The sequence below is a fragment of the Phacochoerus africanus genome, chromosome 16, assembly GCF_016906955.1.
Source record: "Phacochoerus africanus isolate WHEZ1 chromosome 16, ROS_Pafr_v1, whole genome shotgun sequence".
Taxonomy (NCBI): Eukaryota; Metazoa; Chordata; class Mammalia; order Artiodactyla; family Suidae; genus Phacochoerus; species Phacochoerus africanus.
In genome coordinates this window covers 13,663,572-13,679,988 of record NC_062559.1, presented here as the reverse complement: position 1 = coordinate 13,679,988, position 16,417 = coordinate 13,663,572, and the positions used below count along the sequence as shown (strand labels likewise).

The 16,417-nt window shown below is 37.1% G+C and overlaps 1 protein-coding gene across 2 annotated transcripts in view; it reads left to right on the top strand.

Moving 5' to 3' along the window:
* NUP205 (nucleoporin 205) overlaps window positions 1-16,417 on the top strand; it is a 103,063-nt gene that overhangs the window by 38,239 nt on the left and 48,407 nt on the right. For both annotated transcript variants that reach the window (XR_007132594.1, XM_047763169.1), the window contains exons 15-27: window positions 116-325; window positions 3,003-3,102; window positions 3,506-3,643; window positions 4,784-4,973; window positions 5,955-6,075; window positions 7,998-8,079; window positions 8,338-8,502; window positions 8,833-8,957; window positions 10,091-10,205; window positions 12,830-12,979; window positions 14,359-14,430; window positions 14,918-15,075; window positions 15,582-15,662. Coding sequence is in view for 1 of the 2 variants with exons in the window: in XM_047763169.1 (XP_047619125.1) it covers window positions 116-325; window positions 3,003-3,102; window positions 3,506-3,643; window positions 4,784-4,973; window positions 5,955-6,075; window positions 7,998-8,079; window positions 8,338-8,502; window positions 8,833-8,957; window positions 10,091-10,205; window positions 12,830-12,979; window positions 14,359-14,430; window positions 14,918-15,075; window positions 15,582-15,662 (1,707 nt within the window). In the remaining variant the exon portion in view is untranslated. The remainder of the gene's footprint in view (window positions 1-115; window positions 326-3,002; window positions 3,103-3,505; window positions 3,644-4,783; window positions 4,974-5,954; window positions 6,076-7,997; window positions 8,080-8,337; window positions 8,503-8,832; window positions 8,958-10,090; window positions 10,206-12,829; window positions 12,980-14,358; window positions 14,431-14,917; window positions 15,076-15,581; window positions 15,663-16,417) is intronic.

Here is a 16,417-nt window from a genome sequence, read left to right as displayed (position 1 = left end):
GGGGTCTTTGGATATGACGTTATACTAGTATTAACGAGTCAGTGTTTGAAAAATGCTTTGCACTTTTGTAGCTGAGTGTTATGTTACTGAATTTCCTTTTTTTTTTCCTTGGTAGGTGGAACTAAATGAAATAGAATCTCGGTGTGAAGAATACCCATTGACTCGTGCTTTTTGCCATCTAATTAGCACCCTGGTAGAGAGCTCCTTTCCTTCTAATTTGGGTGCTGGACTTCGGCCCCCCGGCTTTGACCCTTATTTGCAGTTTCTTAGAGATTCCGTGTTTCTCCGATTCCGCACAAGAGCTTACCGGAGAGCAGCTGAAAAGGTTAGGTTCAGAGAACAGCTTTTGTTTCCTTACTCATTTATTGCTGCTTTTTCTTTTATTAGAGATACACAATGCTATAAATTCATTTTCAGCTTTTGCAAGTTAGTAAAATTTATAGTCCTATATTGACATATCCATGGTCTGATTGGTTTATGTGTATCAGAAAATAAACTCAGGCATTAAAACCCAAGTGCTGACTTTTTAGGGTTCAGTAATTGAATTGATATGAATTCATAGTCATTTAGATTGAACACATTTTGACCAAAATTGAACCAAAAATGTTCCACATTTGGCAGTTGGAAACACAATATTCTTTTATTGGGATCATTTAGGTTAGAGATTGAAATAAGTTTAAACTTACATACCAGTGTCTGTTGATAAGTAGCACTTCTGGGTTGTAGAGTCTTGGCTTAGTGGGAAGGCTTATTGTGATTCTTTAGGTACGTTTGCCATGGGTGGAGGCTGAGGGAGCGCTGGCGTTTATGCGCAGATTTGCTCTGGTTGCAGTACACTCACAACTGAGCTTATTGTGTATGTCATCTAATGTAATTCTACCATTACTGTGAGGCAGGTACTATTAACATTCCCATTTTACAGATGGAGGCTTAGCAAAGTTAAGGAACTTGCCTATGGTCCAGGACCAGGATTTGAACCTAGGACTCTGATTCCAGATATAGGCTCATAACCACTAAGCTATGTAAGAGACCCTTCCACGTTCTGACATAATTCACTTCAGTCCGTAATACTGTTTCTTGGTTCACAGAATACCCTTAGATGTACCTTGTAGGGACAATTCTGCTTTATTTTGATAGTTTGCTGTTTTTGAACCTGTTGGGTTTATTTGTTATTGTATTAACGATTGTGAAATAATGTAGTTCATGCTAATTTGGGAAATTTGGAAAATATAGAAAAATATATGAAGGAATTATATCACTCATAATCCTCTTGCCAAAGGAGGGATAACTCCTTCTCTTCTTTTTCCTATACATATCTACTTAAATTGAGATAATTGGCTGCATTAGCTATATCCCTTTTGGCCAGTAAACATAATATTATCAGAATTTTTTCATGCTATTAAAGATTCTTTGAAAACAATTTTTTTTTAATGACTGCATAATCATTACTTATATCTGGCATAGTTTAGTTTTCATTGCCATGTCGTTGGACATAGTTTGCTTCTCAGTCCCAAATAACTGAGGTTTAACTTTTGTGAGTTGCTTTATAACTTTTGCTTCTTCTGTGGTAAAAATAAACACTGAGAGAGGTACACATTTTATTGAAGCTTAGAGTTATTCACATATATTTCCTTATTGAATGAGAACACCAATAGCAGCCATGCCTCATTAATAAAAGTCATTTCACGTCGATCGTGGATGCTGATAATTACGTTCTCTTCATCCTAATATTTGAGACTTTGGGCATTTTCTTTTAAATACATTATTGGCCTTTTCTTTAAAATGTCGTTATGACCTAAGGGTTTAGAGCTTTAGTCAGCCACTTTCCAGGTGTTTTCACCCATGCATTTCTATATTTCTAGCACTGCTGCTCTTCTTAACAATCACTGATTTCTCAGCATGTTACCCTAAGAAATTTTCCCTCAATTTTGTAAACTTATTTCACTTGAATGTCCTCTTCGAATTTAACTTATATCATTATATCTTAGAACACTAACTTCTCACAAAAACAGTGCTTTGGATTGGGATAAGTAACTATAAACAGAGAGTGTTAAAAGGAGTGTGTATATTTATTAACCCTAAAATCCATTATTAGGTATGTGTGTGCTAAGCATTTTTTATTTAAATGATCTCGAAAAACTTGGAAAATAAAAGTAGATAATTTTTCAAAAACAATTAAAAAAAATGACTGTTATAGTCCCAATTCTCAGAATTAGCCTTGATAAAATTATGTGCAGTAGAAATATGATTAAACTAATAATTTAAAAAACCACCATCTACAGTTACCAAACTTAGCCTTAATAAAATTCTGTGTGATGAATCTTTTAAACAGAATTTAATTTTACTGTATCTACAGTTGTATATATTTTTCCTTTGGCATATTTTTCCTTGTTGTTACATAGCTTTTAAAAACATTTTAAGCAAAGATGTGGGAGTGAAGTCATTTGGGGGAAACCTATTAGTGATTCCTAACTTCGGCCAGGACCATGAGATGGAACACTGGCCTGGGAATTAGCAGCACAGGGCTGAACCTCCAGCACCTCTGCTGCCAAGCTTTGTTGGTCTCAGGGAAATCACTCACTGCTCGGACTGAATGATGCACCTGCTTCCCCTGAAGAACAGGATTGATTAGATGAGATTCTTAGAGCAACTGTGAATTGTTTGACACTCTGGAGAAGTGTTCAAATCTGATGTTGTTTAATTATAAATTGACTATGGCTAGATACTGAGTGGGTTAGATTTGCTAACAAAGCCCAGATACCTGCTATAGAAATGTTTCCTTTAGACTAATGCTTTTACAAATGTCTACCCTTGAAAAATTAGCCAATCCATTGTCCTTTAGCAAAACAAAGAGGAATTAGTTGAGATTTCTTTATTGTTTAGTGTAAAGTAGAAAAGGGATTTCACTCATTTTTCTGGAGAAAAGTGGGAGGAATAAAAAACCTAGCAAGATTATCACCTTGGATTGTTACTGTTACTGAAATATTTGTGTCTTTCTTTAGTGGGAAGTTGCTGAGGTTGTTTTGGAGGTGTTTTATAAATTGCTCAGAGATTATGAACCTCAACTTGAAGATTTTGTAGATCAGTTTGTGGAACTACAAGGTAATTGATAATTCTGTCACTCTTAAACGCAATGTCAGCTATTTATAAATCTCTAATTTATAAATTGTGTATGATATAAATTACTTCTGGTTATAAATGAAATGGTAATTTTATATTTTTTGTTACATTTAGTCGTTTTGATTGTTCTGAGCAAGAGAAAATAAAGTAAAATTTCACTGAATGGAAGAGTAAGAATATTACCTTACAGATTCTTTAATGAGTTAACACATATGATGGGAACTAATCGCTGAGTGCCAGCCCTTTAGGGAATTACCACTGTATATAGTTTGTGTTGCTGTCTCTAAATTGAAACTTGCCTTATAATTCTCATCATTTCATAGAAATCAAGATTGCGACAAAAATACTAATACACCATCCTTGGATTATGTTTAATTCCATTTAGGAGAAGAAATCATAGCCTATAAGCCACCAGGATTTAGTCTGATGTATCATCTTCTGAACGAGTCCCCAATGTTGGAGCTTGCTCTTAGTTTATTGGAGGAAGGTGTAAAGCAGCTTGACACCTATGCTCCTTTCCCTGGTATGTGCTGGATGTCTTCGTATCCTGAAAACACTTTTGATATTTTTGTCTTTTGCAAACGGAAGGCTTGAGGTAGATGACCTCTGAAGTTCCTCCCTGTGCCATTCTCTCCCTGTATCGGCATTGTTGTTTTAGTGGGTCCTTCGATGAAAGTACATTGAAAGTGAAAGCAGACTAAAGTACAGAGACTCTCATTATAACTCTTAGTGCAGGGTCTTTGGTAGGTAATTAGAATTATCTCTTACCACTTTAACATCTTCAACATGCCTAGCTTTAAATCTAAAGTACTTTTTTTTTTTTTCTCCTGTTTTCTCCATAGTATTTATAAAAGCACTTACTGAAGTGTGTGGTCCATGGTGTTCAATAAATTTCATTTACTGTTACTACTAATTATTTTCATTTATGGAGTATGTACTGTGCATGTGTCACTTTTAAAAGCACATCGTGTATGTTAACATTTAATCTGTACAGAGCCCCTATGTGATAGAAATTATTTCCATTTAATGAATGAGGAAATTGATACATATAGAGGTTTCACATCTCTTTCCAGGGTTAGTGCTGTGAATTGAACTTAGGCAATTTGGCTGTAGAGCCCATGTATTTTAAATTTGAATGGTGAGATTATAGGTGACCCTTGTTTATATTTTCTGCTGCTTTACTTTCTGAATTTTCCACAATGAGTCTGTATCATTCTAAATCAGTTTCTTAGCCTCAGCACCACTGAAGATTATTTTCGGCAGAAAGATTCCTTGATGTGGAGGCTGTCCTGTGAATTGTAGGCCTCTCCCCACCAGGTAGATGCCGGTAGTACATCCCTCATGGTGACAACCAAAGGCTCTTTCCAGACATTGCCAGATGTCCTTGGGGGCCAAAATCTCTCCCCTCTCAGGGTCGTTGCTCTAATTAATCAGGGAAAAGATATAGGATAGATTACCAAGGAGCCATTGCATTAGAGTAATCTGTGTCACATAAATTACTATGACTTGCCTGGATGAGCAGTTTCATGAGGTTCCTGCTAAAGGTTTGAAAATTTGAGGGCTTTTTGAATCTGGAACTTGTCCTTTATCTTGTTTTCCTTAGAACTGACTGTGAGTTTCTAAGATTCATGGAGAACTTTCTAACTTCGATTTTGGTCTACAGGGAAGAAACATCTTGAGAAAGCAGTGCAGCATTGCCTTGCACTTCTTAATCTAACCCTGCAAAAGGAAAACCTCTTCATGGATCTTCTGAGAGAAAGTCAGCTGGCTCTAATAGTCTCTCCTTTAGAGCAGCTCTTGCAGGGAATCAATCCTAGAACTAAGAAGGCTGATAACGTGGTGAACATTGCCAGGTCAGTTCTATTCTGTTTGTAGATAGAGAAATGATGAAATGAATCAGATGACATTCTATCTGGTCAGACCCCTAATGCACCACTTAAAAAAATTTTTTTTTGTCTCATTTTGTTATGGTCTTTTTTTTTTTTTTTTTGTCTTTTTGCCAATTCTAGGGCTGCTTCTGGGGCATATGGAGGTTCCCAGGCTAGGGGTCCAATCAGAGCTGTAGCCGCTGGCCTACACCAGAACCACAGCAACGTGGGATCCAAGGCGCGTCTGCAACCTACACCACAGCTCATAGCAATGCTGGATCCTTAACCCACGGAGCAAGGCCAGGGATCGAACCCGCAACCTCATGTTTCCTAGTCGGATTCGTTAACCACTGCACCACGACGGGAACTCCCTGTTATGGTCTTCTTTAGCTTCTCCAACTTTAATTGCTCTGAACCTTATAATTTCTTTTTCTTCTTTCTCATTTATTCTATGACCTAAAAATTTCTAAGTATAAAGTGGCATAATCTTATTTGTCTCCTCTAAGGAATTTGGATGTTTGGAGGATAGGGCTGGGGAACAAACTTTTCATTGTTTATATCCAAGCTTCTGGTGGTTTGCTGGCAATGCTTGGTGTTTCATGACCTATAGAAGCCTCTGCCTTCAGCTTTACATGGCGAGTCCAGATTTCCCCTTTTTATGGGGACATCCATCATTGGATTAAGGCTCTCCCTGACAACCTCATCTTAACTTGGTTCACTGTATCTGTAAAGACCCTGTTCCAAATAAGGTCATTCTGGGTTTATCTGTTAACATATGAATTTTAGGCAAACGGGATTCAACCTATAACAGATTACATCTAGTTAGAAGGGGAGACCTTTGTCTAATTTACCCGAAAGTGCTGTATGGGTAGGAGAAGCCGTGGTTCTAAATATTCTTTATTAAAAATAGCAAGAAGCAAAAATTTTATCACATCTCATCACATCTAATGTTTCCTTGTTTTAAAGATACCTATATCATGGCAATACTAATCCAGAATTGGCTTTTGAGAGTGCCAAGATCCTCTGCTGTATCTCTTGCAATTCCAATATTCAGATAAAATTGGTTGGAGATTTCACACATGACCAGGTAACAGATTTTATTGTTATAGTTATTTTTTGGTGCATCCTGAGTACATGTTATTCTTGTTTGTGGAAAGCTTCTCTGAGAGTAAGTATATTTATATGTGATGAATGAAAGCCTACACATGTCCTGGGCTGTGATTCATGTTTGATGGTAATACCATTCTCAGTAGTAGTACACATCCTGCAGTATTGTGATTACACTGTATATTATAGTGTGTGGCTCTGTGGCCTAATGAGACTGTTGCTACTCCAAGCAATTGAAGTGATTATTAGGTTTGTGAGTGCAACTTCTGTTTGGTTTCCTCATCCTTCGTTTCACTCTTCCTCAGTTGCCTCTGTGCTCAGTGAGCCTCTGCAGTTCTGATTTCCTTGTTATGAATTGTCTGTTTCTATGGCTTTTTGGTGAGCCACATTTGTGCCACTTCATTTTATACACCTAGAGAGCTTTTCGATGTTTCTTCTTTTGATCCAAGTTGTAATAGTTCTCTTTCTACTCACTGAATATAGCTATAATTGGGGAATCTGCTATTTTTCTTTCTCTTTGTAGACATTTGGGCCCTTGTATTTTATGTTGGAAATCACTGCTCTAGCTAGTTGAAGACTTTTGTTTTGTATTCCTTCACAATGTTTTGAAACAGGGGCTCTTCTGGCATTTTGGGTGGGACAGATCTTCGTTTTGTGTTAACTGTTCCTCATATTTCAAGACTCTTACCATCCCTGGTCTCCTGCCACTATCTGTCAGTAGTAATCTTTTTTCTTTCTTTTTTTTGGGGGGCCATCCTGAGGTATATGGAGTTCCCAGGCCAGGAATCAGATCTGAGCCTCGGTCATGACCAAAGCTGTGGCTTCTTTGCTTTTTCATGACCACTGTGCTGGGCCAGTGTCTCAGCACTCCCAAGACCATGCCAATCCCTTTGCACCACAGTGGGAACTCCAGTAATCTATAGTTGTAACAACTCAAAATGCCCCTATGTATTTTGAAGGGCCTTTCTGGTACCCTTAGAAATATTTCTAAGTACCACCCAGGTTGAGAACCATTATTTATAGTAAAATATAGATGTCTGATCTGATCTTTGGATGAGGTTCATGAAGCCACATAATTAATTAGAGGACATTGAATGAAAAGTTCAGTTCACTGGCATTCATTTGAGTAGGAAGTAGTCTTACTAATTTTAGCATCCTACTAGATTTCTAAAAGGCAATTGAGTAGTAGCTAATCTTCCAGCCCATAAATACAAATCTGGTGTTAAGAAGTATGTTTCTAAAGAGAGAAGATGAGAATATTAATTTATATATTTTAGTTAAGATCAGAAAGCACTGAATATGTAATAAAGAGGTTATGAAATAGCAATTTAATGTTATTTTCTTTTCTTTTTTCTTGTTTGGTCTTTTTAGGGTCCTAATCACAGCAAATGGAGGTTCCCAGGCTAGGGGTCAAATTGGAGCTGTAGCCACTGGTCTATACCACAGCCACAGCAACACCAGATCTGAGCTAAGTCTGCTACCTACATACACCACAGCTCACGGTAACCCACTGAGTGAGGCCAGGGATTGAACCTGGGTCCTCGTGGATGCTAGTCAGATTGGTTTCCTCTGAGCCATAATGGGAACTCCTTAATGTTATTTAAAAGTAAAAAAACAAACAAAAAACTAATTTATTTGGAAAGAAGACTAGTGAAGTAAGTTTGAAACCAATAAACTTTAAAAGTTTTTGTTTATTACTACAGCGAGCTAAATGGCAGTTTAAGAAACTGAGTTGTTTATTAACTAAAAATGTAACTAAAACTTAAATATTTTCCATGGAACACATTTGCCTTTTTTCTTTATAATCAAATGTTTATAAATATATATCATATTATCCTAGTTTCTCTAATATTTAGAACCTTTTTATAATTTGTCATTTTAAAATCTTTATTTGAACTTCAGAGTATAAGTCAGAGGCTGATGGCTGGATTTGTAGAGTGTTTGGATAGTGAAGATATGGAAGAATTTGTACGTCTAGAAGAAGGTATGTCTTAGGTTGACCTTGACCTGTATTTTTTACTTTGTGAAAACTGTTGAATGTCTAGTGGCCATGTAAGAGAAATGAGAGAATTTGCTAGCATAAATGTATATAAGGCTTTTGGGAAACCTTTTAAATCTGAACTTAATGTAATGAACTAAGCAAGTAAACGGAAACTAAAGAAAGCATGTTCTTTAGTTTCTAACTTATGTTAACTTTTTTTTTGTTTGTTTTGTAATATTGTTTTTTGATTTCCACATTAAGGATCAGAACTGGAAAAGAAATTAGCTGGAATCCGTCACGAAACAAGAACCCACATCTTGAATCTTCTCATCACCTCTTTGGAACGCAATCCACCCAATCTTGCTCTCTACCTATTGGGCTTTGAATTAAAGAAACCTGTTAGTACCACAAACCTGCAAGACCCAGGTACAGGCATAAGACACGTAGGCATTTGTTTCCTTTCATATTTATGTAACTGAATTCTGGGCTAATGGACTTGTTCGGTGAAAGAAAGAAGTATTATAGGAAAGGTAGTGTGATGGGTCAATCTCAAGGACTTAGATCAAGTCTGGGCAAACTAAGCCTTAGAAAATTAGTATGCAACAAGTTTTCTGTATCAATTTTTTTTTTCAATGTTTGAAAGGATGTTTACAGTAGAGTATATTTGGACAGAACTTAACTTTTATAAAGGTACTTTAAGGCTTTTAATGCTGAAATTTTAAAAGAGAAGCTGTGTTTCCTTTTGGTTTCATGCAGGAGTGTTAGGTTGCCCTCGGACATGCCTTCATGCCATCCTGAACATCTTGGAGAAAGGAACCGAAGGGAGGACAGGCCCGGTGGCGGTGAGAGAATCGCCTCAACTCGCCGAGCTCTGTTACCAGGTAGATGGAAGGCTGCTCTTGGTAGCCCTTAAGAGAAGCAGCTTAAGTCAGTGCTTGAATCCATCACAAATATGGAAGTATAACAGTTGAAATAATTTCATACTCAGGACTGAGTTGAAATGAGTTCATTTGGTTGTTTGACCAATCTTCATTCACGGATAAAATCCAGAAAGGACAATCCTAAGATCTTGTATGTTAGATCTATGTTGATCACTTAAAAATAAGAGAAATTGGATGCATTTCAACGAGGTAATGTAGAAACTTTCCAAGGATGCTGTGTTTCAAGTTATTTCTTTTTGATGCAGAGAATTGTAGATTTGGGTCAGAAGACCTCTTCTTCCTATCTCTGCCCCTTAACTAGCTAAATTACCTTGGGCATGCCATGAAAGGACCAGGGATCCAACCTGCAACCTCATGGGTACTAGTCAGGTTTGTTACCGCTGAGCCACAAGTGGAACTCCGTTTTGTGTTTTTTCCTAAGATTATGTTTCTAGACACAGATTTAATTTAGAACCAGTCATTGTTATTAGTTTTATAAAGCCACAGCAGAGAATTCCTTGATGACTCAGTAGGCTGGGGATCTGGTGTAGTCAGTGCTGTGGCTTGGGTCGCTACTGTGGTACTGGTTCAGTCCCTGGCCAGGGAATATCCACATGCTGTGAGCATGGCCAAGAAAAAAGTCACAGTGAATACTAGATAGGTGAACCATTGCTCTTTGGGAATACATAGGGTTAGATTCCTGCAAGAGATGTTCTAATCCCAACATTTTCATCAACTGATAAATATATAACTTGGTTTTTTGAAGTTACTTCAGAGTAATTTGCTACCAGTAATAGTTAAAATACTAAAATTCGTTAATTAAGTACATGTATATATATTAATATATTTAGGGTTATTTTAAGATTAGTCATTATCAGCATTCTCCAGGGTATTCCAATATAGTTTGAGTTAGTGCGCCAAGAACTGCTTGTAACTCTAACTTCTCTTTTATATGTGCGTATGTTTTTCTCTTTTGCTTGAGTTGCTGAAGGGTCTCAGTTTGCATTTAGTAGATTTCAGTTCACCTTTTGTCTTAAACTGTGTAATACGAAAAGATGATTTCAAAAGATTCTTATCTTATTATAATTCTTTAGGTGATATATCAGTTATGTGCATGCTCTGATACATCTGGTCCTACTATGAGATACTTGAGAACCAGCCAGGATTTCTTATTTTCTCAGTTGCAACATTTACCATTTTCTAACAAAGGTAGGATGTTATTTTCTCTTATTATTGAAACAAATTTGTGAAATCTTTGTTGACTGATTTTAATTTTATAACACTTAGGGGTAGCAGTTTTAGAATTTGTGGAATTCTGTTCTCATTTTTTTTTACTTTGCTTGTGTGTTACTTTGGGTTGCTTTTACAGTTTGCTTGAGAAAATGTTTTAATTGCCAGCAATATTTTTAAATGGCCTGTTTAAGGATGGAATTTGATCCTTTTACTAACAAATAAAATGTTTAAATTGTGTTAAAGGAATAAGCAAATATTTATATAAGAAGTTTTGAAAGTTTAGATTTTTTTGAGTGAAAATTGTTTCAGTAAGCATCTTTACTTTTGTTTCTTATGTATGTATTGAAACTAATTCAGGCCTTGAAATGAAAAATAGACAACTAATTATGGTGGAAGCTATGTATAACTTTAGTTTATTGACACGATCAACAGAATTATTTCAGGCAATGTATATTTTATAGGATCCTATTTTATAGAATTTTCTTTTTGACGAATTTTTAACAGTTTTCAGAGTTCATGTTATATCCAGACAATAGTGGTTTTATTGAGTTTTTAGGGTTTTTTTTTTGCTTTTTACTTACTTTATTTTATTTTTTGTCTTTTTAGGGCTTTACCTGCGGCATACAGAGGTTCCCAGGCTAAGGGTCGAATCAGAGCTGTTGCTGCCAGCCTACGCCACAGCCGCAGCAATGCCAGATCCAAGCTGTGTCTGCGACCTACGCCACAGCTCATGGCAACACCAGATCCTTAACCCACTGAGTGAGGTCAGGGATCAAACCTGTATCCTCATGGGTGCTAGTCAGATTCATTTCCCCTGAGCTACGATGGGAACTCCCTCATTTATTTATTTATTTTGCTTTTTAGGGCTGCACCTGCGGCATATGGAAGTTCCCAGGCTCAGGGTCAAATCAGAGTTGCAGCGGCCGGCCTACACCACAAACCTAGCAATGCAGTATCCGAGCTGCATCTTCGACCTACACCACAATCCACAGCAACACCAGTTCCTTAACCCACTGAGCAAGGCCAGGGATCGATCCCGCATTCTCATGGATGCTGGTCAGGTTTGTTACTGCTGACTGAGCCACAGTGGGAACTCCCCTTATTTACTTCTTTTAATTAAAAAATTGTTGTATGTTTTATGAATTATAGTTGATTTATTGACTTTTTTAAAGTTTATTTTGCATCATTTTATGTTTTAGGAATTCTTGTCTCAGATTTCATAATAGATTTCCGTTAGTAGTAACTATCAGCTTCTTTTCAGAGTATGGTGTAAGAGACTGTTGGGAATGATCTATTGGCGAAAGTGTTCCCTTCATTTTTGTAATAAGTGTACTTTATTTTTAGCCTTAAGATTTTGTTTATAAGGTTTTCAAGAAATGCTTTTTTCCACCTAATTTGCTAATACTTTGCCTATTATGGTACCTACTTTTTAAAAATTAATCTATCTAGTTTTGCTTGTAATTATTTGTTTCCATCTTTTTTAAAATTGTAATTGATTTACAGTGTTGCGCCATTCTCTGCTGTACAGCATAGTGACCCAGTCATACATACATACATGTACATATGTGTATATATATACACACACACACATTCTTTTTCCTTCTTTCATACTATTTCCAATCATGTTCTATCCCAAGAGATTGGATATAGTTCCCTGTGCTGTACAGTAAGACCTCATTGCTTATCCATTCTAAATGTAATAGTTGGCTTGTAATTCGTAGTAGTAGTACTAATGTAGTAGTTTGCTTGGTAGTAGTAGTAGTACTAGTACTAATATAGTAGTTTGCTTGTAATTAGTAGTAGTAGTAGTAGTACTAATGTACTAGTTTGCTTGTAATTAGTAGTAGTAGCAGTAGTAATAGTAGCAGCAGCAGCAGCAGCAGCAGCAGTAGTAGTGTTTGGGAGTTCCCCAGTGGCTCAGAGGGTTAAGGATACAGCGTTATCACTGCTATGGCGCTGGTTCAGTCCCTGGCCTGGGAATTTCTCTATGCTGCAGGTGTGGCCAAAAAGAAAAAAGAAATTCTTCAAAGCAGTGTTTGGTGAATTTTATGTTTATAAAACTGTCATAGTTTAGGACTTCAAAGCCAGGCGTATTAAAATAATATTGGATTCAAAAACTTCTACTGTGTAAGTGATTCCCAACTCTAATTGTATATTAGACCAAGTGTCCTTGATAATCTTAAGACATCATAATTTATTTTAGTTTCTGAAAATCTATTTGTTTTCTGAAATAAAAATCAGATTTTATGATAGTTTGTTTTTTAAACAAGTTAAGTATTTGAGAATTACTTGGGTTTTCTTTTTAAGTATTAAATTGTTAATATCAAAATATGACAGACTCAGACGTTGCTAGATCTATGTGAGATTATTCTGGCAACAGAAACTTGATTCTTTTTTGTTTTTCAGTTAATTTTGCTCAGCTTTCATAGACATATTCTAGCTGATTTTTTTCTCCCTTGGCACCTATTTCTTTCTTTTTTAATTTTCCAGAGTGATAAATTATTATGGTGCCAGTTCCATAAGTTATTGACTGTGTTACATGGGAGAATAGCTGTTCTTATGTTACACTAGGAAACTAAACATATGTGTTTAAATTCCAGAATATGAAATCTCTATGCTGAACCAGATGTCATGGCTGATGAAGACGGCCTCAATAGAACTAAGGGTAACTTCTCTGAATCGCCAAAGGTCACACACCCAGAGGCTCCTGCACCTCTTACTGGATGACATGCCAGTGAAACCATACTCAGGTGAACATGTGAATGTTGGCATTTGTTTTGTTGTGCTGCTGACTGGTGTGTGTGAATGCAAGCACAAACCTGAATCTTGTGCCTAGTTAAGTGATTGTAGGACTAACAAGTTCTTTTTTGCTTTTGGATTTTTTTCCTTAAAACACAAAATTTAAAAATCACCCATAATTGCCATTTTATTATTGTTTAAAGCAGTCACATTTTTCTGTATTCATATATACCGATATGTAGTGGAGTTGGCCACATAGAGCCAACATGACCCAAGATAGTCTACTGTGTACTTTAGATGCAAATTAAGCAGAAGCTTTTCTAATCATCTCACTGGCAGGATTGGGTCCTGCTTCTTTTGGAGTTCTGATTATCCTCTTCACAGTTGTGAAGTGGATCTCATAGAGATGGGAAGAATTAGATGAATGTTGTTGAGAAGTCCCCATCATCTTTGCAGTTACTATTCACTTGCAAGGGGCTCTTTGACCTGGAAACAAAGACATGGAAATAAAATACCTTATGTTTGTTATTTCCATATAAATTAAATGAGAGTGGTTTTTTTAATTTTTTTAAAAGTAAAAGTATAGTTGGTTTACCATGTTGTGCCAATTTCTGCCATTCAGCAAAGTGACTTAGTTGTACATATATACTTTTTTTTTTTTTTTTTGCCATTTCTTGGGCCGCTCCCTCGGCATATGGAGGTTCCCAGGCTAGGGGTCGAATTGGAGCTGTAGCCGCCGGCCTACGCCAGAGCCACAGCAATGCAGGATCCGAGCAGCGTCTGCAACCTACACCACAGCTCATGGCAACGCTGGATCATTAACCCAGTGAGCAAGGCCAGGGATCGAACCCGCAACCTCATGGTTCCTAGTCGGATTCATTAACCACTGCGCCACGACGGAACTCCCTGTTTTTTTTTTAATATTACTTTCCACCATGATCTATCCCAGGAGATTGGATATCGTTCCCTGTGCTATACAGTAGGACCTTGTTGTTTATCCATTCTGAGTAATAGTTTGCATCTACCAACCCCGAACTCCCAGTCCATCCTACTCTCCCTCCTCCCGCTTGGCAACCACAGGTCTGTTCTCTATGTCTGTAAATCTGCTTCTGTTTAGTGGATAGGTTCATTTGTGCCATGTTTTAGATGCCACGTGTTAGTGATATCACGTGGTATTCATTTGTCTTTCTCTTTCTGATTTGCTTCACTTAGTATGGTAATTTCTAGTTGCATCCATGTTGCTACGAATGGCATTATTTCATTCTTTTTTTTATGGCTGAGTCTGAAGTTAGAATTTTTAAATCTAGCCATTTTAGAGAGTGAGCACTTTCCTTGTTGGGACCAGAGTGTGTTGTTCTTTTTCTGATCTGTTTTACTGATGCTCCAGCAGATGGGGAAGGAGGATTAGAAGATGAAAATAGGTCTGTCTCTGGGTTCCTGCACTTTGACACTGCTACCAAAGGTAAAGTCTTCTGAATTTGTAATAAGCTTGTACATGTGTATGTATTAAATGGCTGAAAATTTCAAGAGGTAATTAATTTCTGTATCTGCAAATTCTGAACTAATGTAGAAAAGTTATATAAAGAATTATTTGTCATTGAAAAAGAATTTTTTAAAATAACTAGGAAGATAGGATGGGGAAAAGTATTTTTGCGAATGAATGTATTAGAAATAAAATCCGGAGTTCCCAGGGGGCCCAGCAGTTAAGGATCTGGCATTGTCACTCTCTGGCATGGGTTCGATCCCTGGCCTGGGAAATTCCACATGCCATGGGTAAAGCCAAAGGTGAAATAAAAAAATAAAATCCAATTTAGATTTCAGCAGTTTTCAGTTTCCACACTGATTCCCTTTCTGAACATGGTTCTGTCTTTGAGATTGAGCTGAATATAGTGGTTTGCTTTTCTCCTCGGTGTCCCAAGTAGAATTGAACTACTTTTTATTATTTCTAGTACGTCGAAAAATTCTCAGTATTCTCGACTCCATTGACTTCAGTCAGGAGATCCCTGAACCTTTACAGTTGGATTTCTTTGATCGAGCCCAGATTGAACAAGTAATCGCTAACTGTGAACACAAGAATTTACGGGGACAGACAGTCTGCAATGTCAAGGTGAGCATTGCTTTAGAGCGTGTACAGTATCAAGTGGTTCAGACTTTGAGTTTTTAGGAAAAAAATATAATTTTTTTTTCCTAATAGAGATAGTGATTTATTGGACTGTGGCATTTACTTGTCAAACAGCCAGGAAAGCAAACCGAATAGGCCACACTAACTTTACCTCTTTAAAAGATTCCCTGTCACCTTCCTCTTAGTAATCATGCCACCCAGCTCGAAGTGTGGAGTGGTTTTAACTCTTTAACTCCCTACCACCTAAATGGCAGTGAACTCCCTAGTAGGAAGAGGATATCCTGTGCATTTGCCCTAACTTACCTTTGGGACCACTCTCTGGAATGTGAGGGATGCCCACTGTTCTTGACTAGAAACTAGACAGTGCCATTGTTAGATTGTAAGTAAAGATAGTTGCAACTTTTCACCCTAGGGCAGTTTATAGTAATTGCTAGGTTACTGTTCTACCAGTAGAACTGGTCTTATTTTTCTCTCTTTTCTCAATTATATAGCTTCTTCATAGAGTTCTTGTTGCTGAAGTAAATGCCCTTCAGGGTATGGCAGCCATAGGACAGAGACCTCTACTAATGGAGGTAAGCCCTGTTGAGTATATATTAGTTTTAACTTTTTAACTACTTAAACTAAATTGCCAGTTAGAAGACAAAACATTTCATTGATTTCTAGTTCATTATTAGAAAACTACTTAAAAAATTAAACTCGAATGGAATCTTTCACTTTTGACTTTTTAACTGTTAAAAGTTGAATTAGACATTAAAAGTTAATGCCTGGGTACCAGAAAAAATAGCATCTTTTCTGCTAAGTTAGTTGAGGATTTATAACCTGTCCATACTGTATGATGGATTTCACTTGCTCCCTGTCAGTCAGGGAAGAGAGATTAATTTGTCATCACAAATGGGGAGGTAAGGTAAGAGGTCAGGTGGGAAGAAGCACATACATGGGAGCACAGCTGGCTAGGCTAAAGCAAGAGGCAGAGCCATCAACATGCCGTTGAAACTGGGTTTTAGGCAACTAACCAGAGTAAGATAAGTAAACAGTTAAAAGAAGACAGAATAAAAAACTCATTTCCACCCACATCACTTCTGTCTCCTGCCTTAGACACACACACACACACACACACACACACACACACACTTCTGTCTCCTGCCTTAGACAGACAGACAGACAGACAGACAGACACACACACACACACACACACACAGCGCCTTATGTATTATTTTTCATGCTCCGGCCACCCGTATAACATGGAAAATCATTTACTGACTGCCATGCATGTGTTTCCTAAGTATACTATATATATTTTCAGTTTAGCTGACAGAATTAAAATTAG